General features: G+C 59.5%; 2 protein-coding genes across 6 annotated transcripts; both read left to right on the forward strand.

Annotated features, from left to right (window-relative positions):
• The first annotated feature begins 1420 nt into the window (after positions 1–1420).
• WDR81 (WD repeat domain 81) lies at positions 1421–12521 on the forward strand. Of its 3 annotated transcripts, none has more exons than XM_068530200.1 (10): positions 1421–5348; positions 6093–6200; positions 6455–6645; positions 6768–6958; positions 7209–7374; positions 7453–7618; positions 8304–8993; positions 9619–9764; positions 10047–10226; positions 11284–12521. In XM_068530200.1, the coding sequence occupies exons 1-10, from the start codon at positions 1667–1669 to the stop codon at positions 11602–11604; spliced, it is 5841 nt and encodes a 1946-aa protein (XP_068386301.1). In that variant the 5' UTR covers positions 1421–1666; the 3' UTR covers positions 11605–12521. The 3 variants fall into 3 exon arrangements, with proteins under 3 accessions (XP_068386301.1, XP_068386302.1, XP_068386303.1); XM_068530202.1 differs by having other exon boundaries at positions 1444–1498; XM_068530201.1 differs by lacking the exons at positions 10047–10226; positions 11284–12521 and having other exon boundaries at positions 8304–9007; positions 9619–9758.
• Positions 12522–13387: 866 nt separating this feature from the next.
• On the forward strand, positions 13388–19945 carry SERPINF2 (serpin family F member 2). 3 transcript variants are annotated; one of them, XM_068531040.1, is made up of 10 exons: positions 13388–13497; positions 14651–14717; positions 14861–14899; positions 15020–15082; positions 15362–15563; positions 16020–16163; positions 16310–16513; positions 16955–17097; positions 18593–18797; positions 19424–19945. In XM_068531040.1, exons 2-10 carry the CDS (start codon positions 14655–14657, stop codon positions 19834–19836), a joined length of 1476 nt encoding a protein of 491 aa, XP_068387141.1. In that variant the 5' UTR covers positions 13388–13497; positions 14651–14654; the 3' UTR covers positions 19837–19945. The 3 variants fall into 3 exon arrangements, with proteins under 3 accessions (XP_068387141.1, XP_068387143.1, XP_068387142.1); XM_068531041.1 differs by lacking the exon at positions 13388–13497 and adding an exon at positions 14014–14034; XM_068531042.1 differs by lacking the exon at positions 14861–14899 and having other exon boundaries at positions 13411–13497.
• The last annotated feature ends 3525 nt before the right edge of the window (positions 19946–23470 follow it).

The raw sequence follows: 23470 nt of genomic DNA on the forward strand, positions 1-23470 counted from the left end.
CTAAGCCCGTGCGCCACAACTACTGAGCCTGTGCACCACAACTACTGAGCCTGTGCTCTAGAGCCTGTGTGTCACAACTACTGAAGCCCGTGCGCCTAGAGCCCCGTGCTCCGTAACAAGAGAAGCCACAGCAATGAGAAGCCCACACACCGCAACGAAGAGTAGCCCCCACTCGCCGCAACTAGAAAAAAGCGCATGTGCGGCAAGGAAGACCCAATGCAGCCAAAAATGAAAAGTAAATAAATTTTAAAAAAAAACGGTGGTTGTAAGTTATTACTGCCCAAGGTCATGTGACCAAGCACATCAGGGGCTCCAGCTGCCCCTTCAAGAAAGATAGATGGAACTAGATCATGGCTGAGCCATTCCTGTCTCCTGTCTAATTAGGACTTTATTTTTTTCTTAAGTGCCTTTATGGAGCTCCCACATCTCCACGCCAGACTCCTACATGAGGCAAACTCTCCTTCTAGGAGTGGGACTCAAAAAACAGACAGTGGGTTCGCCGCAGACATCGGCCTGTCTATCCTGCAAATGAGTCAGAACCGAGACCCCTTGAAGCAGTCCTGTAGTTTTGGTGCCAGCTCACTGGTTTCCGCTCCCTGTCCGTGCTGCACCCTCCCCCCAGCCACCGTGGCATCTGCAAGGCTCTGACCACAGCAGGCAGGCTCTGTAGCAAAGCAGAGGCAGATCTTCAACAGGAAGTCTTGGGGAAACATTTCCTCCCACGAACTCCAGGCCTTTGAGCCTGGGCCTCTTCTCTCCCCAAGACTGCCCAGAATCAAAAAAAAAAAAAAAAAAAAAAGGCGTTAAGAGGTCTGTCAGTGGGGAGGACTCCAGGGAAAAGGATCTGTGCACCACCTTCTAAGTCTCCATTCTGCCCCTTGGACAAGCCTCTTTGGAGGCTCTTGGTTTTCACCTGTAAAATATAAATAGTAACCGTCCCTCCTACCTCACTGAGTGTTGTGAGGGCCAAATGGAATGTTACTGATGAAATATTTTGGAAAACTAAAAGCTCTTTTTTTTGGTAGGCAGCATGGAGGCGGTGAAGGGACTTATGTCAAAAGTCCCATCTCGGCTCCGGGTTTCTTCTCTGTAAAACCAGAGGGAGGTGGGGTGGTGGCAGGGATGATCAGCTACTTAAAGTGTGCCATCTCTAGGGAAAGCCTCCCTAGGTCCGCGACCCAGCACATGAAGGAGGAAGTAGGGAGGGGAGGGGAAATCCCGTGGGTCGCTCAGTATCCCCCTCCCCTGCCCCTTTCACCCCGAGGAAGCGAATCCGCCACCGGGCCCAGCAGAGCGCTGGGAGGGAGGGCGCCGAGGCCGGCCGGGCGGTGGCGCGGGCGGGAGGCGGGGTTCCCCGGACCAGTCGAGCCACGTGCGGTTGTTTCCGTGCCGGGGCGATCACGTGAGCAGCGTCAGCTGACCCGTCACAGTTGAGCCCGGCGCTGGCGTCCCGCATCCCCCGCCCTGCCGCTCCCGGAGTGCAGGACCTTGCTGAGGGGTAAGTGCGCCCCAGCGCCCCCTCTGTCCCCGGCCCACCCCCGCCTCCTCCGTCCCAGCCCCTGTCCCTCGCCCATCCCCACCCACCCGGCTTGGCACCCCGGAAGCTGTGGCGAGGAGGGCCGTGGCCGGGCTCAGCCCCGCGCCGCCCCTAGGCGGCCAGGAGGGGATGGACCAGGGGAGCAGGGGGCGGGAAGTCGCTCTTACCACCGAGGCCGAGGGCTGGTCGCCGCCCCCGAGCCCCGACATGGAGGAGCTGCTCCGGAGCGTGGAGAGAGACCTGAACATCGATGCCCGGCAGCTGGCTCCAGCCCCGGGGGGCACCCACGTGGTGGCCCTAGTGCCTCCGCGCTGGCTGGCCAGCCTCCGCGAGCGCCGGCTGCCCCTGGGACCGTGTCCCCGCGCTGAAGGCCTGGGCGAAGCGGAAGTCAGAACTCTCCTGCAACGCTCCGTGCAGAGGCTGCCCCCCGGTTGGACGCGTGTGGAGGTCCACGGGCTGCGGAAACAGAGGCTCTCTTACCCGCTGGGCTCCCTGCCTTTTGAGGAGGGGTCCGGCAGCCCGGAGACCCTCACTCGCTTCATGCAGGATGTGGCTGCCCAGAATTATCGCAACCTGTGGCGCCATGCGTATCACACTTATGGGCAGCCCTACAGTCATAGCCCTGCCCCTGCAGGTGTCCCTGCCCTGGACTCAGTACGACAAGCTCTGCAGAGGGTCTATGGTTGCCCCTTCCTGCCAGTGGGCGAAGCTACCCAGTGCCCATCACATGCCAGAGATAGCCCCTGTCCTCCTCGGGGCAACCCTGCCTCTCCCAGTCTTCTGAGAGCTGAGGCTCTGTTGGAGTCACCAGAGATGTTGTATGTGGTGCACCCCTATGTGCAGTTCTCCCTGCATGATGTGGTCACCTTCAGCCCTGCCAAGCTGACCAACAGCCAAGCCAAGGTGCTCTTCATTCTATTCCGCGTGCTGAGGGCCATGGATGGCTGTCACCGCCAGGGACTGGCCTGTGGGGCCCTATCTTTGCACCACATCGCTGTGGATGAGAAGCTTTGCAGTGAGCTACGGCTGGACTTGAGTGCTTACGAGAAGCTCAAAGAGGATGAGAAGGAGGAGATCTCTGTAGCAAGAAATGGGGCAGGCATTGAGCCTGGAGAGGAGGGAGGAGGGGGACCTGGGTGTCCCACCTGCCAGGAGGAACTTAGGGACCTCGTGCTAGACTGGGTCCATGGCCGCATCAGCAACTTCCACTACCTCATGCAGCTGAATCGGTTGGCAGGTCGGCGGCAGGGGGACCCCAACTACCACCCAGTGCTGCCCTGGGTGGTGGACTTCACCACGCCCCGGGGGCGCTTCCGAGACCTGCGCAAGTCCAAGTTCCGCCTCAACAAGGGGGATAAACAGCTGGACTTCACGTATGAGATGACGCGGCAGGCGTTTGTGGCAGGTGGCGCGGGGGGTGGGGGTGGGGAGCCACCGCACGTTCCTCACCACATCTCTGATGTGCTTTCTGACATCACATACTATGTGTACAAGGCTCGGCGCACACCCCGGTCGGTGCTCTGTGGACATGTGCGGGCGCAGTGGGAGCCCCATGAGTATCCCGCAAGCATGGAGCGTATGCAGAGCTGGACACCTGATGAGTGCATCCCCGAGTTCTACACCGATCCCTCCATCTTCTGCTCCATCCACCCTGACATGCCCGACCTGGACGTGCCGGCCTGGTGCAGCTCCAGCCAGGAGTTCGTGGCTGCCCACCGGGCGCTGCTGGAGAGCCGAGAGGTGTCCCAGGACCTACACCACTGGATTGACCTCACCTTCGGCTACAAACTCCAGGGCAAGGAGGCCGTGAAGGAGAAGAATGTGTGTCTGCACCTGGTGGACGCCCACACGCACCTGACCAGCTACGGCGTGGTGCAGCTCTTCGATCAGCCGCACCCCCGGCGCCTGGCCGGGGCCCCTGCCCTTGCCCCTGAACCTCCACTCATCCCCAGGCTGTTGTTCCAGACCATCCAGGAGAGCACGGGCCGGGAGGACTTCCCAGCACAGCTTACGAATGGAACGGGCAGGCCGGTTTTGGAGGCCACTCCCCATGAGGCTGCCTGGGCCAGGGACAGGCCCGTGGTGGGGGAAGATGACTTGGAGCAGGCCACAGAAGCTCTGGATTCCATCTCCCTCACTGGGAAGGCAGGTGACCAGCTGGGCCCCTCTTCCTCCTCCTCCTCCTCTTCTAGTCAAGCCCCTCCAGGCCTCCTGCCTTTCTCAGGGGCCTCAGCCTCTCGACCAGGCCGCCGGAACAAAGCTGCTGGGGTAGGCCCCGGGGAAGGTGAGGAGGGCAAGATTCTTCTTCCGGAGGGCTTCAGTCCTCTGCAGGCTCTGGAAGAGTTGGAGAAACTGGGCAACTTCTTGACCAAAGGCCTGGGGGGCCGCTTGGAGGTGCCTCAGCAGCCCCAGGTCCAGCGAGCCGTGCAGCTGCGGGACCTCTTCCATCGGGACATGCAGGCACTGGGTGTCCTGTTGGCTGAGATGGTGTTTGCCGCCAGGGTCCGGACACTGCAGCCTGATGCGCCTTTGTGGGTACGCTTCGAGGCTGTTCGGGGGCTCTGCACACGCCATCCCAAGGAGGTCCCTGTGTCTCTGCAGCCCGTGCTGGACACGCTCCTGCAGCTCAGTGGCCGTCAAGGCCCCGTGGTTGCAGGGAGGGGCAAGCTGGACCCGCTGTTTGAGTACAGGCCCGTCTCCCAGGGATTGCCCCCGCCCGGCCCGGCCCAGCTCCTCAGCCCCTTCAGCTCCGTGGTTCCCTTCCCTCCGTACTTCCCCGCGCTGCACAAGTTCATCCTCTTGTACCAGGCAAGGCGCGTGGAGGACGAGGCCCAGGGGCGGGAGCTGGTCTTTGCTCTGTGGCAGCAACTGGGTGCAGTTTTGGGTGACATCACCCCCGAGGGCCTGGAGATCTTGCTGCCTTTTGTGCTGTCACTCATGTCTGAGGAGCACACAGCCGTGTATACGGCCTGGTACCTATTTGAACCTGTCGCCAAGGCACTGGGCCCCAAAAATGCTAACAAGTACCTACTGAAGCCTCTCATTGGTGCCTACGAGAGCCCCTGCCGGCTCCACGGGCGCTTCTACCTGTACACCGACTGCTTTGTGGCCCAGCTAATGGTGCGGCTGGGCCTGCAGGCCTTTCTCGTCCACCTGCTGCCCCACGTCCTGCAGGTGCTGGCGGGTGTGGAGGCCTCCCAGGAGGAAAGCAAGGGCCTGGCGGGGGCTGCAGAGGATGAGGAAAGTGGGCTCCCGGGGGCCAGGCCTAGCTCCTGTGCCTTTGGGGAGGAGATCCAGATGGATGGGCAGCCTGCTGCCTCCTCGGGCCTGGGGCTCCTGGACTACACGTCTGGCGTCAGCTTCCATGACCAGGCCGACCTGCCTGAGACGGAGGACTTCCAGGCCGGGCTCTACGTGGCCGAGTCCCCTCAGCCCCAGGAGGCTGAGGCTGTGAGCCTGGGCCGGCTGAGTGACAAGAGCAGCCCCAGCGAGGCCTCCCTGGGCGAGGAGCGCGTGGCAGACGAGGGGGGCGCCCCGGCGGACAAGAGCAGCCTCAGGTCAGGTGACAGCAGCCAGGACTTGAAGCAAAGCGAGGGCTCCGAGGAGGAAGAGGAGGAGGAGGAAGGCTGTGTGGTGTTGGAGGAGGGGGAGGGGGAGCAAGATGAGGTCCCCGAGGCATCTGAGCTCACGCTGTCCAACACGGTGCTGTCCATGGACACGGTTGTGGCCGGTGACGGCGGGGCCGACGGGGAGGAAGAAGAGGAGCCGCTGACCGAGCGGTCGGAGGGCAAGGAGCAGGAGATCCTTCTCGGTGAGTCCTCAGGCCTGGAGATGTCGGTCTGAGAGTCACCGTGTGCGGAGCCCCTGCCCTGTGCCAAGCAGTGGGTCGAGCAGATCCACATGCAGCAGAGCCATGGGCCTGCCCTCCTGGAGCTCACGTCCGTGCTGTAGGCAGTCTTCCGTAAGCACGAGTTCTGTTAGTGCTACAAACAACGTGGCTGGCTACCATGAGAGAATATAACATGGGCTTAGATCTCATTTTCAGGGGTCAGAGAAGGCTTCCTTGGAAGTAGGGCCTGCTGAGGTTCAATGAGGAGGAGGTAGCTGGGCAAAAATGGCAGGCTTTGCGGTGGGAAGAGCATTCCAGGCAGAGGGAACAGCATGTGCGAGGCTCTGAGGCTGTCACGGTTCCATTAAAGAATCTGTGAAAGGCCAGTGTGGTTAGACTGAGAGAGTGAAGAGAAGCGGAAGGGGAAGAGGCCAGAGGGGGTGGTAGCCAGGGCCTGATTTCGGAGCTGGGGGAGATTCACTGAAAGGGTCACCTTCCTGCAGGGTATGCCCGAGTAGAGGTGCCTGGAGCAGCCCCAAAGCCAGACTCCCACAGGCCAGCTCTGCCGCTGCTAAAGGGAGGGTGGTGGCGTGGGGTGGCCAGGAGCTGGCTGGGCTCCTGGGCAGAGTTGGCCTCCGCGTCGGCTAGGCGGGGTCCGTGGGGTGGGGTGGGGGAGTAGTGAGCCGCCGTTATCTGATGAGCTCAGGGCCTGCTCCCGCCCTGCAGATACGGCCTGCAAGATGGTCCGCTGGCTGTCCGCCAAGCTCGGCCCCACCGTGGCCTCTCGCCACGTGGCCCGGAACCTGCTCCGCCTGCTGACGTCGTGTTATGTTGGTAAGGCCGGGGATGGGGCTTCCTCCAGCCCTTTGCCCATCTTCGGCCCCCTGTAGCGGATCCTTCCCACTTTTCATGTCGGACCACCTCCTGGCCCGGTCCTGGGTCCCGGTCTGTAAGCTCCTTCCTTCCTTGGGTGAGGCATGGGGAGACCCCAAGCTAGAGTGAGCAGGAGTGGCCACCGCAGTCCCTGAAGGCCCACCTCCCTCCTGCCTTCCACTAGCTGCTCAAGGCTGCTGACCCTTCCTTGGCAGGGCCCACCCGGCAGCAGTTCACCGTGAGCAGTGGCGAGAGCCCTCCGCTGAGTGTGGGCAACATCTACCAGAAGAGACCAATATTGGGCGATATAGTATCGGGACCCGTGCTCAGCTGCCTCCTCCACGTCGCCCACCTGTACGGGGAGCCCGTCCTCACCTACCAGTACCTGCCCTACATCAGCTACCTGGTCAGTCACCGTTTGGTAGCCGGGGTCTGGGCGGCTGAGGAGCCTGAGGGCCGACCCAGGACCTCTTTGGGTTCCCGGCGGTCTGTGAGGCAACCTGGCCCTCATCTGCTCTGTGGCCCTAGGTGGCCCCGGGTAGTACCTCAGGCCCCAGTCGACTGAACAGCCGCAAGGAGGCGGGGCTGCTGGCAGCGGTGACTCTGACCCAGAAGATCATCGTGTACCTCTCAGACACCACCCTCATGGACATCCTGCCCCGTATCAGCCACGAGGTCTTGCTGCCCGTGCTCAGCTTCCTCACTTCCCTCGTCACGGGGTAGGGCCCTGCACCACCCCACAGGGGAGCAGCCCAGCTGAGGGGGTGACCTGGGGTGCGGGGCGTCAGGAGTCCTGGTTCTCATCCCAGCTGGGTGACCCTGAGCAAGCCACACCTGTCCTTGTGCCTTCGTTTCCTCATCTGGTCTGGACCAGTTGGTCTTATAGCTTCTTTCGTTTACAGCTTTGGATAGATCTGGGGAAGCCCTGCAGAGTCAGCGGGGGCTGGAGCTTATAAGCTCTATTTCCAGGTTCCCAAGTGGAGCCCAGGCCCGGACTGTCTTGTGTATGAAAACCATTAGCCTCATCGCCCTCATCTGCCTGCGCATCGGACAGGAGATGGTCCAGCAGCACCTGAGCGAGCCCGTGGCCACCTTCTTTCAAATCTTCTCTCAGCTGCATGAGCTTCGGCACCAGGTGGGCAGACCTACCTGGCTGGGGTGGGCTGGCCAGGGGCCGTGGCCTCCTCTGACTCCCCGGGCTTCCTGCCCACAGGATCTGAAGCTGGAGTCCATGGGCCGCAGTGAGGGCCAGCTGCCAAAGGTGGCCTTCTCCGATGGGCAGCTGCGGCTGGTGGACCCCACCCTGCTGGATGAGCTGCAGAAGGTGTTCACCTTGGAGATGGCGTATACAATCTACGTGCCCTTCTCCTGCCTGTTGGGTACTGGCCCATCACATCCCTTCCCAGCCTCTGTGGCTACAGCTCTTCCCCTGGGAGGGCCCCATGCTCCCCCAGCCCCTAGAGTCAGGAGTGGGTGTTAAGCACAGTTCTTTGGGTCAGAGCAAAGGGATTTGGCCTTAGGCCCCTGAGTCCCAGTGACGTATAAACAGGGATTGAGCTTTGGCCAGCAAGGAGGCACGGGAGCAGCCTGGCCTGTCCCTGGGGCAGGCAGGGGAGTCAGGCTGCCGGACTGACGTCTTAGCAGCTGTCTGAGAGGAATGAGCAGCCCACTGTTCACGTAGCTTCCCGTATAGGCTGGGCCCTGTGCCAAGCGTCTACGTGTGTCATTGCCCTGAATAGGACGAACAGCCCTGGTCAGATATGTTGTCATCCCACCACTGAAATCTAGGCTGTGGGAGGGAGGGCATGACCTGTCTTGTTCACCGTTCTGTTTCTGATGCCCAGCATGGCACGCAGCACACGTGTAAGATGCTCATGTGTCCATACTGAAGGAATGAATCCACGTTTTCCTGGGGAGGAAACAGGCTCAGAGATGAAGAGTTACTTGCTTAGAGTTGCACAGACAGTACCTACCCTGCCTTCTGTGGTTCCCAAGCCCTTGGGTGGGTGGTAGCAGTCGCTTGCCATCTCCCCTAATCTCAGGACCTCTCCCACTCCCATCCAGGTGACATCATCCGGAAAATCATCCCCAACCACGAGCTGGTGGGGGAGCTGGCAGGACTGTATCTGGAGAGCATCAGCCCAAGCAATCGCAGCCCTGCCAGCGTGGAGCCCACCGCACCCAGCACCGGCCCTGAGTTGGACCCCCAGGGTGGGGGCTGCCCCCAGGACGACGGCCACTCGGGGACCTTTGGGAGCGTCCTGGTCGGGAACCGCATCCAGATCCCCGATGACTCCCAGCCTGAGAGCCCCGGCCCGCTGGGCCCCATCTCCGGGGTGGGTGGCGGGGACCTCGGCAGCCAGAGCGAGGACAACGCGCTGAAGCGGGAGCTGCCGCGGAGCGCGCACGGGCTGAGTGGGAACTGGCTGGCGTACTGGCAGTACGAGATCGGCGTGAACCAGCAGGACGCCCACTTTCACTTCCACCAGATCCGCCTGCAGAGCTTCCCCGGCCACTCAGGGGCCGTCAAGTGTGTGGTGCCCCTGAGCAGCGAGGACTTCTTCCTGAGTGGCAGCAAGGACCGCACCGTGCGCCTCTGGCCCCTCTACAACTCTGGGGACGGCACCAGTGAGACAGCCTCACGCCTCGTCTATGCCCAGCACCGCAAGAGTGTCTTCTTTGTGGGCCAGCTTGAGGCCCCGCAGTGTGTGGTGAGCTGTGACGGGGCTGTGCACGTCTGGGACCCCTTCACAGGTGAGCGGGCCCAGGTGAGGCCTGTTCTGTTGCTGCTGTCTGGTACTTCACCAAGGGTGGTGGGTTGGGGTGTAATGGTACGAGGTTGAGGGTGACCCAGTGAGGCCACAGAGAGGGGCGTCTAAGACTCGGAATCCGTCATACCCAAGTTTGAATCAGCTCTGCCAACTTACTTGCCGAGTGACCTTGAGCAAGTCACTCTGCTGCTGGAAGTATCAGTTTTCCTATCTGCAAAATGGGAATCAGAACAGCTGCTTTAGAAGATAACGCATAGGGGTTTGGCTTAACGTGGAGCACGTAGTACCTAGTTGGTAAACAGTTGCTCACTTATTTTTTGTCATCATTGTAGGCAGAAATAAGGTTAAAAAGCAGGGGGTGAGGAGGTAGAGTAGCATTGAGGTAGGTGGTGGGGAGGTAGCTTTCGGTGGGGTTGCTGTGTGAAGAGAGCGGCCTGGCTTGGCCATGGAAGTAGGAAGGTGGGAGGGTCAAGAAACATCTTTAGCAGCATTTATTGAGGTTTCCTGGGATGTGGGAGACAGGTACGGGGTGGGTTGGGGGGATACGAGGAGTCGGGGCTCTTCCATCAGTGGCTGGGACCCAGATCCACCGTGCCTTTCCTTCCCAGGGAAGACCCTTCGCATGGTGGAGCCGTCGGACAGCCGGGTGCCCCTGACCGCTGTGGCTGTCATGCCCGCCCCCCACACCAGCATCACCATGGCCAGCTCTGACTCGACCCTGCGCTTTGTAGACTGCCGGAAGCCTGGCCTGCAGGTCAGGGGCATCCTGTTCCCTGAGCCCTGGCCTGGGTGCCTGGCAGGGAGGAGAGACCCCTGAAGAGAGGAGACCAGGGCAGAGTTTCTCTTTGGTGACGGATCACACGCAGCAGCAAACCGTGGGGTGGGGGGGACTCTGGCCCGGGATTTGGGGAGCCCCCCCTGGATGGGGGACGAGGCTCAGGCCTTCCAGCTGTGTGGGTTGGGGATGAGCTGGACCTCGGGGAGATGCGGGTGGGAGCAGGCGGTGGCGCCTCAGCTTGTCTTCCTCTGCACGCAGCATGAGTTCCGCCTGAGCGGCGGGCTGAACCCTGGACTTGTCCGCTCCCTGGCTGTCAGCCCCAGCGGCCGGAGTGTGGTGGCCGGCTTCTCCTCGGGCTTCATGGTGCTCCTGGACACCCGTACGGGCCTGGTTCTGCGTGGCTGGCCTGCCCATGAAGGGGACATCCTGCAGATCAAGGTGACAGACCTGGTCCCCCTCCCCTCCTGGCTGACTGCTCCAGCCCTCACCTCTGCTTAGAGCCCACCCAGGACAGGCTCCAGCTGACCTCCCTTATACTTGCCCGAGGACTGATGGGCAGGGAGGGTCAGGAGCCAGCTGCACCACGGGGGCCTCGGCAGGAGGCTGGCCTCTGGGTGGAACCGGGGGGCCGAGCTGACCCTGCTGCTTCCTGGTGATGTTCTAATGAGTAACCCTTGTCCATATTTGTCTTGCTTGGAGGATCAGGGGTCGGGCCCTGTCCGTGACCCAGTCAGGTTAAATAAAGCTCAGCTGGGAGGCTGTTTACTGCCCCCAGACCACTGAGCAGAGTCCATGCCCCCAGCTGGGCTGTCCCGGTGCGGGCAGGGGCGGATCGGGCATGGGAATCCTGCCCCCACCTCCACCCCCAGCCCATTTTCAATCACAGACCTCAGGGAACTGCTCAGGGAGGTGCAGGAGGGGAGGAACAGGACTCTTTGTGGGAGGGTTTTTCCAGGCAACTGGGACTCCCTCCCCATCCTGAGTGGCAGCCAGGGGGACATGCACTGCCGCTGCTGGGGGCAGGCAGCCCCTGGTTCCCTCCAGGGCCCCCCCAGGGGATCCTGGGTTCTGGGTGCCTCTAAATTCTGACTTTCCAAGAAAGCATCAGGAGGTCTCTGGGGTCAGCCTGGGTGTTAATCCTGGCTCTGCCACTTATTGGTTCTGTGACCTTGTATGATTACTTAACTTTCCTGAGCCTTAGTGTTTTCCTCTGTAAAATGGGAACAATGACAACAGCTTCCTCCTAGAGTTGTTATGAAGATTAACCATGGTAAGACGTTTAGTATACCTAATACAATGCTTGACGTAGTAAGTGCCCAAATTATAATGATGACTAGGTTGATGACACTTAATATATTCCTTTTAACTAACGTTAATATAACGTGGGAGGGTGGCAGCCTGTCCCCGACTCAGGATGCCCTGTCTTCCTGGGAGATACTGTGGGAGGAAACAGGAAGACCCTGGGCCCTGCTGAGGCTCTGCTCTCCCCGGGCAGGCGGTGGAGGGCAGTGTCCTGGTCAGCTCTTCCTCTGACCACTCCTTGACTGTCTGGAAGGAGCTGGAGCAGAAGCCCACACATCACTACAAGTCAACATCCGACCCTATCCACACCTTCGACTTGTACGGCAGCGAGGTGGTAACCGGCACCGTGGCCAACAAGATCGGCGTCTGCTCCCTGCTTGAGCCGCCTTCCCAGGCCACCACCAAGCTCAGCTCTGAGAACTTCCGTGGCACGCTCACCAGCCTGGCCTTGCTGCCCACCAAACGCCACCTCCTGCTGGGCTCAGACAACGGGGTCATCCGCCTCCTGGCGTAGTCCGAGGCAAGAGCTGGCCAGGCGGAGGTGGGCACACGTCCTCCGGGAGTCCATCCCTCACCTTTGTTTCCCCAGCCGCATCCCTCCTGGCAAGCCTCAGGCCCCACGCCCCGGGTACCCACATGGCCTGCCAGCTAAGGTGGCGTGGAGGTCTGGGCTCCTGAACCCCCAGAGCCACTGAGGCTGCCAGAAGGGATCTCGTTCATGGCTCGGGGCGACGCTGCCCCACCGGGCCAGCAGGAAGCAAGAGGGGGAGCCTGGGGAAAGCATCGCTGCCCTCTCTTCTCCCCAGCTCCGCCCTCTGCATCCACATGGGGACAGGAGGCTCTGGGAAGGGGAAGGGAGACTCTCCCTGCCTAGCCAGCCTCCAGCCACAGCACCCCTTGCTGGGCTCTCTCTGCCCCTGTCCTGCAAGGACCGGGCCGCCACCCCAGTCCAGGACACTGATGGTGCTGGGACTTCAGCCTCTAAGGGCTGGCCATGGTCCAGGAGTTAGGGGCCTTGGGCGGGGCTTGAAGTGTCCTCCCAGCCAGGCCCCGCCCAGTGTGGGACCAGTAGGGGAAGAAAGAGGGCAGGACCAAAGGAGAGAAGATGGACTGGGCCCGGTGGTGCCTGCCAGGAGCGACCCCATGCCTTGCCTGCCCACCCGTCACCGCAGTGTTGGTGCCTTGAGCTGATGAGACAGCCCCTGGGTCCAGAGCCCCTGGGGGAGCAGGTCCGAGACCCTGAAAGAAGGGGCAAGAAGGATCATCTCTGCATCTCAGGTCTCCCTCCTCCAGGGGACAGGGAGACCCAGGCATCCCCGGGTCCTCACATTCTGGAGCAGAGATGAGGTCTGAGGCTGGGCCTCTGCTGCCTTCTCACGATTTGCAATAGTTGTAAATAGGATCAATAAATTCTTTGGAAGAGCCGTGGAACCGAGTGAGGCTTCTCTTTTTTTTCGGCCGTGCAGTGGAAGCACGGAGCCCCAACCCCTGGACCACCAGGGAGGTCCCTGAGTGAGGCTTTTCTTGATGACGGTGCTAGGGTGGGGAAAAGTTGAAACCCTGCAGCTTCCGGGACAGTGAGGAGAGGGGGAGGAGGTGGGGAGGCAGCCTGATCTCTGTTCTTCAGGCGGTACAGGGTACAGGGCTTCTGGTTCGTGCAGCCCCAGGCCAGTTTCCAGAACGCTCACCCTTGAGAAGTGTAAGGAGGTATTGCTCCCGATGAAGTAGGGTGCTGGGAGAGGCTGTATCCCTCCGCATCTTTTCTCTCCCCACCCCTGCCTTCTGGATCCAGGCTGCAGGCATCCAACCAGGAGCCTGGGCACGTGAGGGTTGAGGATGGGCATCCTATCCTGGGTTCCCTGCGTCGTCTCTTGCAGCTTCCGCTTCCCTCCTCTTGGGAGGGGGAGGCAGTTATGGGGGAGAGGAAAGGGCATTGGAAGTAGGAACCTGGATGTAACTCTGAGCCCAGCTCTGTGTCCTTGGGCAGGTCACACAGCTTCTCTGAGCCTGACTAAGACAGGGATAACCTCTCACTTCACGGGGTCACTGGAAGGCCCCTGTCCTTCCTGGATCTGCCCTCCGGCTGAGGACAGCCTCATCGACCGTCTCCTGAACCTCCTTTCTCTAGGCTCAAGTGGGACCCACATCTACGGGGGTTCCAGGTAGCTGTCCCAGTATTAGATGCCTTGGTGGGAAAGGGGTTTTTGGTCCCAATATCAATGTTTAACCGGATGTGCAGGTCAATATTTACCAGAAGAGAAAGCAATTGGAACAGGGGTTGGCTGAGAGCAAAGGTCCTGGTGGGAGGGGAGGGCTCAGCTGGGCTGGCTGGAACCCGGGCAGAGCGTGGGGAGCACCCAAGTGGGGCCAGAGGGACATCGTGTGCAGCAGCGAGGAGCCTGCCGAGGTAAGATGGGTGGCTTGGCCTGGAGCTGCCCACCTTGCCGAGGGGGTCTGGGCTGAGTTTATTCAGGAGGCCTGTCCCTTCCCCACCTCCTGGGGTGATGAGGAGCCAGGGTGAAGGTTCTGGGGGGAGTCCCTCTGGGAAGTGAAAGACTGGAAGCGTTTTCTTGGCAGGAAGATTCAAAAGCCCAGGTTGGAGATCAGGGCCCTGGCCAAGGGTCCTTGTGTGGGATGCGGATGGGGCCAGGGGTGATAGAAGGGTGCTTGAGATGGGGGCAGGGTGGGTGTGTGTGAGACCTGCTCCGAGGCCGGACCAAGACCTGCCCATCCCCGCCCGCCAGCCTGGCTTCCCGGAGCCAGCCTGGGGCAGAGAGGGGGCCAGGTCCTGTGTTTTCCATAAGTCCAAAGGTGGCTCTGGCCAGAGTCATTCATTGGGCTCTGCTGTTGGGTCAACAAGGCCAGTCTCTGGCCCAGCCCACCACCCCTGCTGAGACCACAGTCCTGTCCACCCTTGTGGGAGAGAGCAGACCAGCCAGAAAAGGTGGGCCGATGGACAGCCAGTTGGATAGGAGCTCTGGGGTGGGAGCCCCAGTACGGAGGAGGCTTCAGGGCAGGCCTCCCAGAAGAGGGCCCTTGGGCTAGACTGACAACAGCCATTGCTGAGTGCCAGGCCGTGTTGTCAGGGCTCACGAAGACTGACTTAGGTTGGTCCCCGCAATACACACGGGTACAGGTAGGGACTTTCGCCACCATTTTACAAGATGAGGCAAAGCCCAGAGGGGTTAAGGGAGATGTCCTACGTCCTCTGCCAAGAGGCACAGCCTGGATTCAAACCCAGGTCTGACTCACAACACCAGGTCTTGAAGAATGGGGACTTTTTTTTTGTTTGGGTAATATTTTCCCCCTATGAACAAGAACATTTTCAGTGCATGAAAAGTGAACAACCAGAAAACACAAAGGGGAAAAAGCAATTCAGGGAGGAGTTCAAGCAATTCACCGCTCAGAGTGCTGTGCTTTGGGCGTGTGTGCTGCCGCTGTCGCTGTCCCCTCCTTGGTGATGGCTCAGGACTTTGGCTGCCCGTGACCGTGAGGGTGGGATTCCACGGCGGGGCGGGTGTGGGCGCCAGGAAGGAACGGAGGCTTCCCATCCCGCACAGGAACATGGCGCTGCTCTGGGGGCTCCTGGTGCTCAGCTTGTCCTGCCTGCAAAGCCCCTGCTCAGCGGTGAGCCTGGGCCGCGGTCTGGGTGGGGCGGGGAGGCGGCTGCGGGAGAGGCCAGGGGTCTCGGGGAAAGAGGAGGGGGGCAGGGTCGAGGGAGGTCTTGGCTTTAGGGGTTCCCTCGCCTCTCCTCGTCCCTTTCTCAACAGTTCTCTCCTGTGAGCACCATGGAGCCCTTGGGCCTGCAGGTACTGGGGAGAGAGAGGCACGGCAGGGAGGAAGGCCCCAGGGGGCCTCGCCTGTGGCTGGTGCAGGGTGGGGAGACCTGCGGGAAGGGTTGCTCTCCATCTGCTTCCTCCTTTCTTCAGCTGATGAGCGGGCAGACCCAGCAGAAGCTACCCCTACTTTCCCTCCTCAAGTTGGGCAACCAGGTACAACCAGGTGGGGCTGGGGAAGAGTGGGCGGGGCCTGAGGGAGGAGGGCCATCAGCAGGGGCAAGGAAATGGGGGGAGGGTGGCAGTGAGGCTGAGGCCTGAAGGGAGAGGGTGGGAGGGACCAGAGGAAGGGACCTAGTCCCCTGAATGCCATTGCGCATGTCTGGACTGGGACAAGGCCCTGCTGTCCCCAGCACAGGCGCTTTGAAGGAGATCTTCAACACAGAACCTGGAGCTGACCCCTTGACCCCACTGACCCCTAATCTGTCCCTGCAGGAGCCTGGTGGCCAGACTGCCCCAAAGAAGGCCCCAGGAGACTGCAAGGGGTCCCCAAACCCGGAGCAGACCCGCAGGCTGGCCCAGGCCATTATGGCCTTCACCACAGACCTCTTCTCCCTGGTGGCCCAAAGCTCCACCAGGCCCAACCTGATCCTGTCGCCTCTGAGTGTGGCCCTGGCACTGTCTCACCTGGCACTAGGTACTGTGGGAGCACCTGTCCAGACCAGCAGAGCTGGGAGGCCAGTAGGAACTCATTACCTACCCCAGAGTTTACGAGCAGGTGCTTCCTCCATCAGGGTCACTTGGATGTTTGGTAAAAATGCAGACTCCAGTCTCTGTGAATGAGAATCCCAGGGATTGGGCCCAGGATGTGCTTCTGGTGATTTTTGTGCAAGAATATGATAGGTACAATGTCTCCGTTGGACTGGAGGGTCTCACTGTGGGACCTTCCCCAGAGAGGGAAGGCAATAGGATGAGGTTGCCCAGATTGGCAGCAGCAGAGATGAAAGTAAACTTGGGAGTCCTGTCCCTCAGACCAGTTCAGGATACGGGAGGAGAAAGTGCGGTCTCGTGGGCATGTTCACTGTAGGTATTCAAGAGGGTTGGGAGAGGGCAGTGGGGGCGGGAAGGACCACAGCTGCTGTGTCCCCTCCAGGTGCTCAGAACCAAACGCTGCAGAGGCTGCAGCAGGTGCTGCACGTGGACTCAGGGCCCTGCCTCCCCCACCTGCTCAGCCGCCTCTGCCAGGACCTGGGCCCTGGGGCTTTCCGATTGGCTGCCAGAATGTACCTGCAGAAAGGTAGGTGCTGATGGCAGACACTCCCTAGGCTGTGCCCTGGGGTGGACAGGGGTGAGGGAGACGGGTGTGGGCTCAGGCAGCCAGTCGGAGCACAGGTGGTTGTGGGGCCCAAGTCCAGGCAACAGCCTGTGGGCCCTTCTGTGTAGGATTTCCCATCAAAGAGGACTTCGTGGAACAATCAGAACAGCTCTTTGGTGCAAAGCCCATGAGCCTGACGGGAAGGAAGAGGGATGACCTGGCAAACATCAACCAATGGGTGAAGGAGGCCACAGAGGGGAAGATTGAGGATTTCCTCTCAGATCTGCCAGATGACACAGTGTTGCTTCTCCTCAATGCCATCCACTTCCAGGGTGCGCTCCTCCCCTTCTCGGGTCCCTGCCCGCAGACCCTACCCCTGCCCCGTAGGCACGCTTTTTTCTGAGGGTCCCTCTTCCTCCCCAGGCCTGGGCCGGGAGGGTAGGAGACAGGTAATGGTGTGGCAGGGCGGAGGCCCAGGAACTGGATGGGGCTGTTGTGGAGAGAGTTCCCTAGGAGGAAACCGAGTCTTAAAAGACCTAGGGGAGGTTCCTGGGAACATGGCAGGGCAGGGGAGAACGCAAGCCCAGGTTCTGCAATCGCTCCAGGGAGCAGACCTCAGATTACCTGGGTATCACCTGGCACAGCACCCCCTGGCACCTCAGCCTCCACCTTTCATCCCTTAAATGGGTTCTGGGTGGGATGGGGAAGAGACTGGTGGGGTAGAATCTACCTTGGTCCCAGTCTATATGGCCCCTGCCCTCTGCTGGATTCAGGCTTCTGGAGGAGGAAGTTCGATCCGGATCTCACGCAGAGAGACACTTTCCACCTGGACGAGCAGTTCACGGTGCCGGTGGACATGATGCAAGCCCGCACGTACCCGCTGCGCTGGTTTCTGCTGGAGCAGCCTGAGATCCAGGTCACCCTTGACTCCCCAGCCTGGGCTTGGGTGCTGGGAGGTGGAGAAGGGAGTGGGCACCTGTGGAACAGGCACAGGGGTCAGGGGTGTGCCCCACCTTCCTTGCAGTCACGTCGCTGGGGCAGGTGGCTCTGAAAGGTCTTGCTGTGCCCCCATCCGGGGAAACTGAGGCTCCAGGCACTGCGGGTTTAGTGGAGCACAAGGAAACCAGATCCCTGCTCTGGGGAGGGAAGACACACAGTGCACGAGCAAACATAAATCAACAGGATAATTTCAGATAGTGGGGGGAAAGGTATTTTAGCTAGAGTGGTCAGGGAGCCTTCTTTGAGGAAGGGACACTGAGTTGAGTCCCAGGTGATCTTTGGTTATGGGGGTTTATTACAAGGACCCATGGGTTGTGGGGCAGCACAGGGCCTCAGCACCCTGAAACCTGGGAGATGCAACCTGAGCTCTCACACGGTGCTCCTTGGAAGGGAGGATCTGATTGGGATGGATTTGTCAGCATCCTGATGGAACATTCTGATTAGAGAGAGTGCTATGTCAAGCTATCTCAGGTGCAGCCTCCCTTGCTTCCAGCCTAAACATGGTCCCCTTGGCCTAAGTGGCTGATCCCTGGGCCAGTCGGCTGTGGCTGAGACGGCAGTGTTGGTTAGTTTCACAAGGCCGCTTCTGAGAGGGGCTGTGGGCGAGGCAGGCCCTTGGAGCAGTGTTCCAGCTTCTCTCCGGTTCCCCCTGACACGTGGTCCATCTCGTTCACCTCCCCACCAGTCCTATTCCTGCTTCTCTTTCCCGCCAGGCTGTGTCCTACCCACACTTCCTTCACCCTTCTGTCTCCATCCTTGGCCCTCCTTGGTCTTCCTCTTGTCTCGCCCGCCCTCTGCGGGCTGGCCCGGGTAGCCAGACACTGGCACTCCCCTCCCGCCGCAGGGGTCCTGCCCCCTGGGTGCTCTGCCTGGAGCCCGAGGAGTCACATCCACCAGGGCCCATGGAGCCCAGTGATTTTCACACTTCTTTAGCTGCGGAAACTCTGTTCACATGAGATCTTACCCCAAATCACAGTATAAATACACAGCCAGGCAAAGTCACTGTTGGAGGAGAGAGGAGTGGATAGGGTACCACCCTTGGCAGCGGCTCCTCCGCTAGGGCAACCTGGTCCATTGTACGCATGGAAGTGAGAGGCGGACACAGGGGGTTCCTCACCCTGAGTCACGGGCTAGCTGGCAGCAGGGGAGGAGAGAGAAAACTACCAGTTACTGAGTGAGCGCCACCTATGTGCAGACACTCGGCCAGAAGCTTTAAAAGCTCATCTCTTTCCGTCACATGTCAGCCTGCAGTGTGTGCAGGTAGGTTACTCCACAGGTGAGGAAGTGGAGGCACAGGGAGACCCCACATACACCTGTGAAGGGTGGACTGTCTCATGAGCGATGCTGGCCCGGTCCCCCCCTCGGCCTGGGTGCTTCCTGGTCCTCATGCTGTCTCCTTGCCTTGTCTGTAGGTGGCTCATTTCCCCTTTAAGAACAACATGAGCTTTGTGGTCATCATGCCAACCCATTTTGAGTGGAACGTGTCCCAGGTGCTGGCTAACCTGAGCTGGGGCATCCTGCACCAGCCCTTGCTGCGGGAGAGGCCCACCAAGGTCCAGCTGCCTAAGCTGCATCTGAAATACCAAATGGACCTGGTGGCCATCCTCAGCCAGCTGGGTAAGGAGGCCGGGCATGGGACAGCTCCCGGCTCAGCTGGACGGGGTGGGTAAGGAGGAAGCCCCCAGCCGGCAGGTCTGAGTCAGAGCTAGACTTGTGTCCTGGCCTTTTCTGGGGCTTAGGGAGGTGAGAGGGTTTGATATGCACCCTCGGACTCTCTGTCCTGGGCAGGGGGTGGGGCAAGGGAATGAGGACCTGCTGTGCCCAAGACTGAGCATCGCAAAGAATCCTGGGTGGAGAGCCAGGGGTGGCAGGTGAGCCTCGCTGGCTCTCCTGCAAGAGGCACGAGGAGCCCACCAGGTACAAAGAGCTCAGTCTCACGGGGTCGGCAGAGGAGGAATCAGGTACTTACAATTCAGCGTAAGTGATAAGACAGAGGGCTTCTCTCTAGTCCACCCAGGGAAATATCGAAAAGGCATCTGTCTGGACTTCGGGGCAGGGGCTCAGGGAAGGCTTCCCGGAGGAAGGAACCTTTAAGCTGATACATGAAGGTTAAATAGGAGTTAACCGGCAGTCTGTGGGTTCAAGGCGTTCCCTGGCCGGGATGCCAGACACCCTCCCAGGCAGGTCCATGCAGCGTATGGGGCAGAAGGCAGCTCTGACCAGCCATCTCCTGGCCTGGGCAGGCCTGCAGGAACTGTTCCAGGCCCCGGACCTGCGTGGGATCTCAGACCAGAGCCTGGTGGTGTCCAGCGTGCAGCATCAGTCCACACTGGAGCTCAGAGAGGCCGGCGTGGAGGCGGCCGCGACAACCAGCACGGCCATGTCCCGCATGTCCCTCTCCTCCTTCAGCGTGAACCGCCCCTTCCTCTTCTTCATCCTCGAGGACAGCACAAGCCTGCCCCTCTTTGTGGGCAGCGTGAGGAACCCCAATCCCGGCGCGCAGCCGGAGCCCAAGGAGCAGCAGGATTCCCCTGACAACAGGGACTTTTTGCAGCACCAGAAGGTCTTCCCCCGCGGAGACAAGCCCTTCGGCCCTGATTTAAAACTTGCGCCCCCCTCGGAGGAGGATTACCCCCAGCCTAGCAGCCCCAAGTGAGGGGCTGTGGCCGCCAGCATCCCGAGTCCCTGTTTGGACCAGCCTCTCAACTCATGTGACTCTTTCCAAACAGCTTTGCGGGATTGCGGGCGGGGGCCTGGGGGGCAGTCTGGGAGAGGGGAGGAGGGGAGCCATTCTCTCGTCTCCTCTTGGGGAGTTTGGGGTGGGGTGGCGCTGGGAGGAGGGCAGGCATCAGGGAACCATGGGCCTTGATCCCGCATCATTTCTCCCAAAGGGGCTCAGAGGGTGTCCTTGTCTGGGGCTTGGGCGGAAAGGCAGCTGTGGGTTCATTTTTGTCAGGAAGGTAGGTAGGTTATTCCCGAAGTTGGCTGGGTCGCCTCCACGCCTGTTTACCAGAGAGGGAGGGACAGGGAGAAGTGGACACCCTGGCTGGGGAGACGGGGTGGCCCAGGGGTGCCGAGCACTGTCGTGGGGTTAAACATGTGGGTGGAGGTCGAGCACCCTGTGCAACTGCCTCTGCCCTGAGCTGCCCAAGGCCCACCAGCCTCCAGCCCCCCCTGTCGCCTCAGTCTCCCCGCTGGTCCTCGGAGGTGCCAACACTGCCAGGACTCCCCTTCTTTCCTCTCCCCTCTGTCCCCTCTGCCTGGTGTCTCAGTGGCTGAGGGGACGGGGGGCATTAGCTCCCGAAGGCTCTTTTGTAAAGTTTTTGTAGTGATTTTTATGCCACCTGAATAAAGAATGAATGGGCCTGTCTGCTTTGATGTCACTGTTTGGGGCGTGGGTGGGAGCAGGGGCGCTGGAGGAAGGCGGGAGGAGGCCACAGGCTGGGCCCCGAGGAGCAGCAGCCCTCGCTGTGCCACGTTTGGCCTCTGGCCACTCGCCAGCCCTTCTGAACCGTGCCGTCCCTCTGACTTCACCAGCCCTGTCCAGGGCCACCCCCTTGCCAGCCTGGATCTGCTCTCAGCCTGTTCCTCTCTACGGACCTCAGGCAGCCGGCAACAAAGGCGACTCAGAATAGCACCAGCCTCCCGGTTTGGGAGAAGAACTGGCAATTAGGGAGCTTGAGGAGTTTCTAATTACATGCCAGCCCTTCTGCCTGGAGCTGGCGCCCGCCAGACGGGGGCGGGCAGGCTGCCGGGAGCACCGGCTCCAGCTGGAGGCTGTCAGCGCCTGAGGATTTGGGGGAAGCAATTGGGGGCACCTTGGCACAGGGCTGGGGGCAGCATGGGTGTCCACGTGGGTGGGCCCTTGTCGGTGAGCGCAGGGTGTCCATGAGGCAGCAGCCACCTGCGGCCCTGTAGCGCGGTGGTTAAGAGCAAGTCCCTAGGATGGGATCTCACTTCTTACAAACCAGCAGTGTGTGGCGATGGGAAATAAATCAACAGTGAAATACATGGTATGTCAGAGGGTGGTGAGAGCTCTGGTGAGAAATAAAGCAAGGAAGACCTCCCTGAGGAGGTGACTTTTGGAGCAGAGACTAGAAGGAGGCAAGGGTGGGTACTACGGGGACATCCCGGGGAAGAGTGTCCTGGGCAGAGGAGTGGGAGCTGCTCAAAAGGTTCAGGATGAGCAGGAGATCCGTGGGGCTGGAGTGGAGGGGGTGAGGGGGGAGATGTAGGAAGGAATCAGAGAGAAACTGAGGACAGACCACTGAGGGATTTAGGGCCACTGTAAAGACTGTTGTTGTTATCTTAGGAGAGGTGAGAGATAACTGGAAAGTTAAATCAGCAAGCCCACCAGCTTAATTTTACCTCCTGAGTTTTTCTCAGCTCTCTCTTCCTCTCCATTTGGGCTCTAGCCACGGTTTGGATCTAGTCATCACTCCCGAGGGTCACTGCTGTTGCCTCCCGGGTTCTCCCTGCTGCTGGTCTGGCTGCCTTAACTGCATCCTCTGCCCTGTAAATACTAGTCAAGTGCTTTCTGTGTGCCTAGCAGCTCCCCAGGCTCTGGGCTGCAGCGATGAAAAAGCCAACAAGACCTCTGCCCCCCAGAGCCTAAATCTGGTGGTAGAGTGGTCTAGACAATAAACAAGTTAAAATTTTGGGTTGAAGTATAGTATGCCAAGTACACAAGTCATAACTGTACCTAAGCATAATGAATTTGTTTCACGAACCAAGTACCCCTGTGAAACCAGTACTCAGATCAACAAACAGTACTCACTCTCCTGGCTTCTGATAACAGACTAGTTTTTTCTGGTTTTGAACTTTATGTAAAGGAGTTGTGCAGTCTGTTCTCCCTCGTGCCTGGCTTCTTTCATTCAACCTCCTGTTTGTGAGATTCATCCGTGTCGTTGGGGATGGCAATTATTCATTCACTGTGGAAGGCTTTTTTAAAATTTATTTATTTGGTTGCGCGGGGTCTTAGTCGCGGCAGGCAGGCTCCTTAGTTGTGGCAGGTGAACTCTTAGTTGCGGCATGCATGTGGGATCTAGTTCCTTGACCAGGGATCGAACCCTGGCCCCCTGCATTGGGAGCATGAAGTCTTAACCACTGTGCCACCAGGGAAGTCCCTGTGGAAGGCTTTAATTGAGGGGCACCATGGTCTGAGGTAAGCTCTGGAAGGCTCATTTGGCTTCTGTGAGGAGAACAGACTTAGAGGCACAAATGCAGGAGGAGGGAGGCTAGTTAGCAGGCAAGAGACATGGGTGGCTTGGCCCAGGCTGCTGGCTCTGGAAATGCAGGAAAGTGGTCAGACTTCAGGTATATTTTGCAGGTAGATGTTATAGAATTTGTGCACAGACTGTATGGCAGATGAGGGAGAGGAAAGAGTCAAGGATGGTGGGGCTCATCATTCAAATCCCTGGATTTTTGTGTTGAGAAAAATGGGTTTTACTGAGATGGGAATCAGAGTGAGGGACAGATTTTAGGATTGATTGGAGATTTCCATTTTGAACATGACTGAAATGCCACACTAATATAGGGTGACCATATGTCCCAGTCTTCCCTGGGACGGTTCGAGTTATGTCTGTGGTTCCAGCTTAATTCACAGCACCCGCTTTTGTGCTTAGAAGTGTTTGGATGATGAATTGTATGTTCCTCTTACATGCTGGGCATCCATGTGGCTATGTCAAATTGGGCTGGAAGTGTATATTTGGGAGCTCACAGATGCATTGAAAGTTATGAAACTGGCAGAAATCACATAAGAGGAGATGTAGATGGAGAGAGAAGAAAAGGGCTGCCAGAATCAAGCCAGCAAGGAAGATGGAAAAGATGGGGCTTTTGAGGTGCGAGAAAAATGAGAGGGTATGGAGAGTCAGGGTTTCAAGGAGGGACAGTTTGCTGTCTGCTGGCGAGGGCAGAAATGTCCATTTGGTGGTCAACGCAGACGTCACCCGTGAACTTGGCGACAGCAATTTCAAAGGAGAACTGGGCACAGAAGCAAGTTGGAGAGTGAGGAAGGAAAGGCGCTAAGAGTAAATAGCTCTTTCCCGCATGTCTGGGAGGGAGGATGGAGAAATGGACGGTAGCTTTAGGGGATGCGGCAATACAGAAAGAGTCTTTAAAGAAGGGAGTAGCAGATGCTGTTTAAAGGCTGTGGAATGGTCCTTCAGAGAAGGATTACATTGATTAGGCAGGAGAGGGGGTACCTGCAGGGGCCTAGTCCTCGAAGAGCACCAGTGCAGGCCCTGTCCTTTGGCAGGCGTGGGACACACTGCTTTCACGCTACTTGGAAG

Source organism: Eschrichtius robustus, chromosome 20 (genome assembly GCF_028021215.1).
Source record: "Eschrichtius robustus isolate mEscRob2 chromosome 20, mEscRob2.pri, whole genome shotgun sequence".
Classification (NCBI taxonomy): domain Eukaryota; kingdom Metazoa; phylum Chordata; class Mammalia; order Artiodactyla; family Eschrichtiidae; genus Eschrichtius; species Eschrichtius robustus.

What these genes read in the sequence shown, in the direction of transcription:
- SERPINF2 (XM_068531040.1), top strand. Translation starts at nt 14,655, where the DNA reads ATGGCGCTGCTCTGGGGGCTCCTGGTGCTCAGCTTGTCCTGCCTGCAA. An exon ending in TCCTCAAGTTGGGCAACCAG is followed by an intron (nt 15,083 to 15,361) that starts GTACAACCAGGT and finishes CTGTCCCTGCAG; the next exon opens with GAGCCTGGTGGCCAGACTGC. An exon ending in TGGAGCAGCCTGAGATCCAG is followed by an intron (nt 17,098 to 18,592) that starts GTCACCCTTGAC and finishes CCTTGTCTGTAG; the next exon opens with GTGGCTCATTTCCCCTTTAA.
- WDR81 (XM_068530200.1), top strand. Translation starts at nt 1,667, where the DNA reads ATGGACCAGGGGAGCAGGGGGCGGGAAGTCGCTCTTACCACCGAGGCC. An exon ending in TGCATGAGCTTCGGCACCAG is followed by an intron (nt 7,375 to 7,452) that starts GTGGGCAGACCT and finishes TCCTGCCCACAG; the next exon opens with GATCTGAAGCTGGAGTCCAT. An exon ending in GGGACATCCTGCAGATCAAG is followed by an intron (nt 10,227 to 11,283) that starts GTGACAGACCTG and finishes CTCCCCGGGCAG; the next exon opens with GCGGTGGAGGGCAGTGTCCT.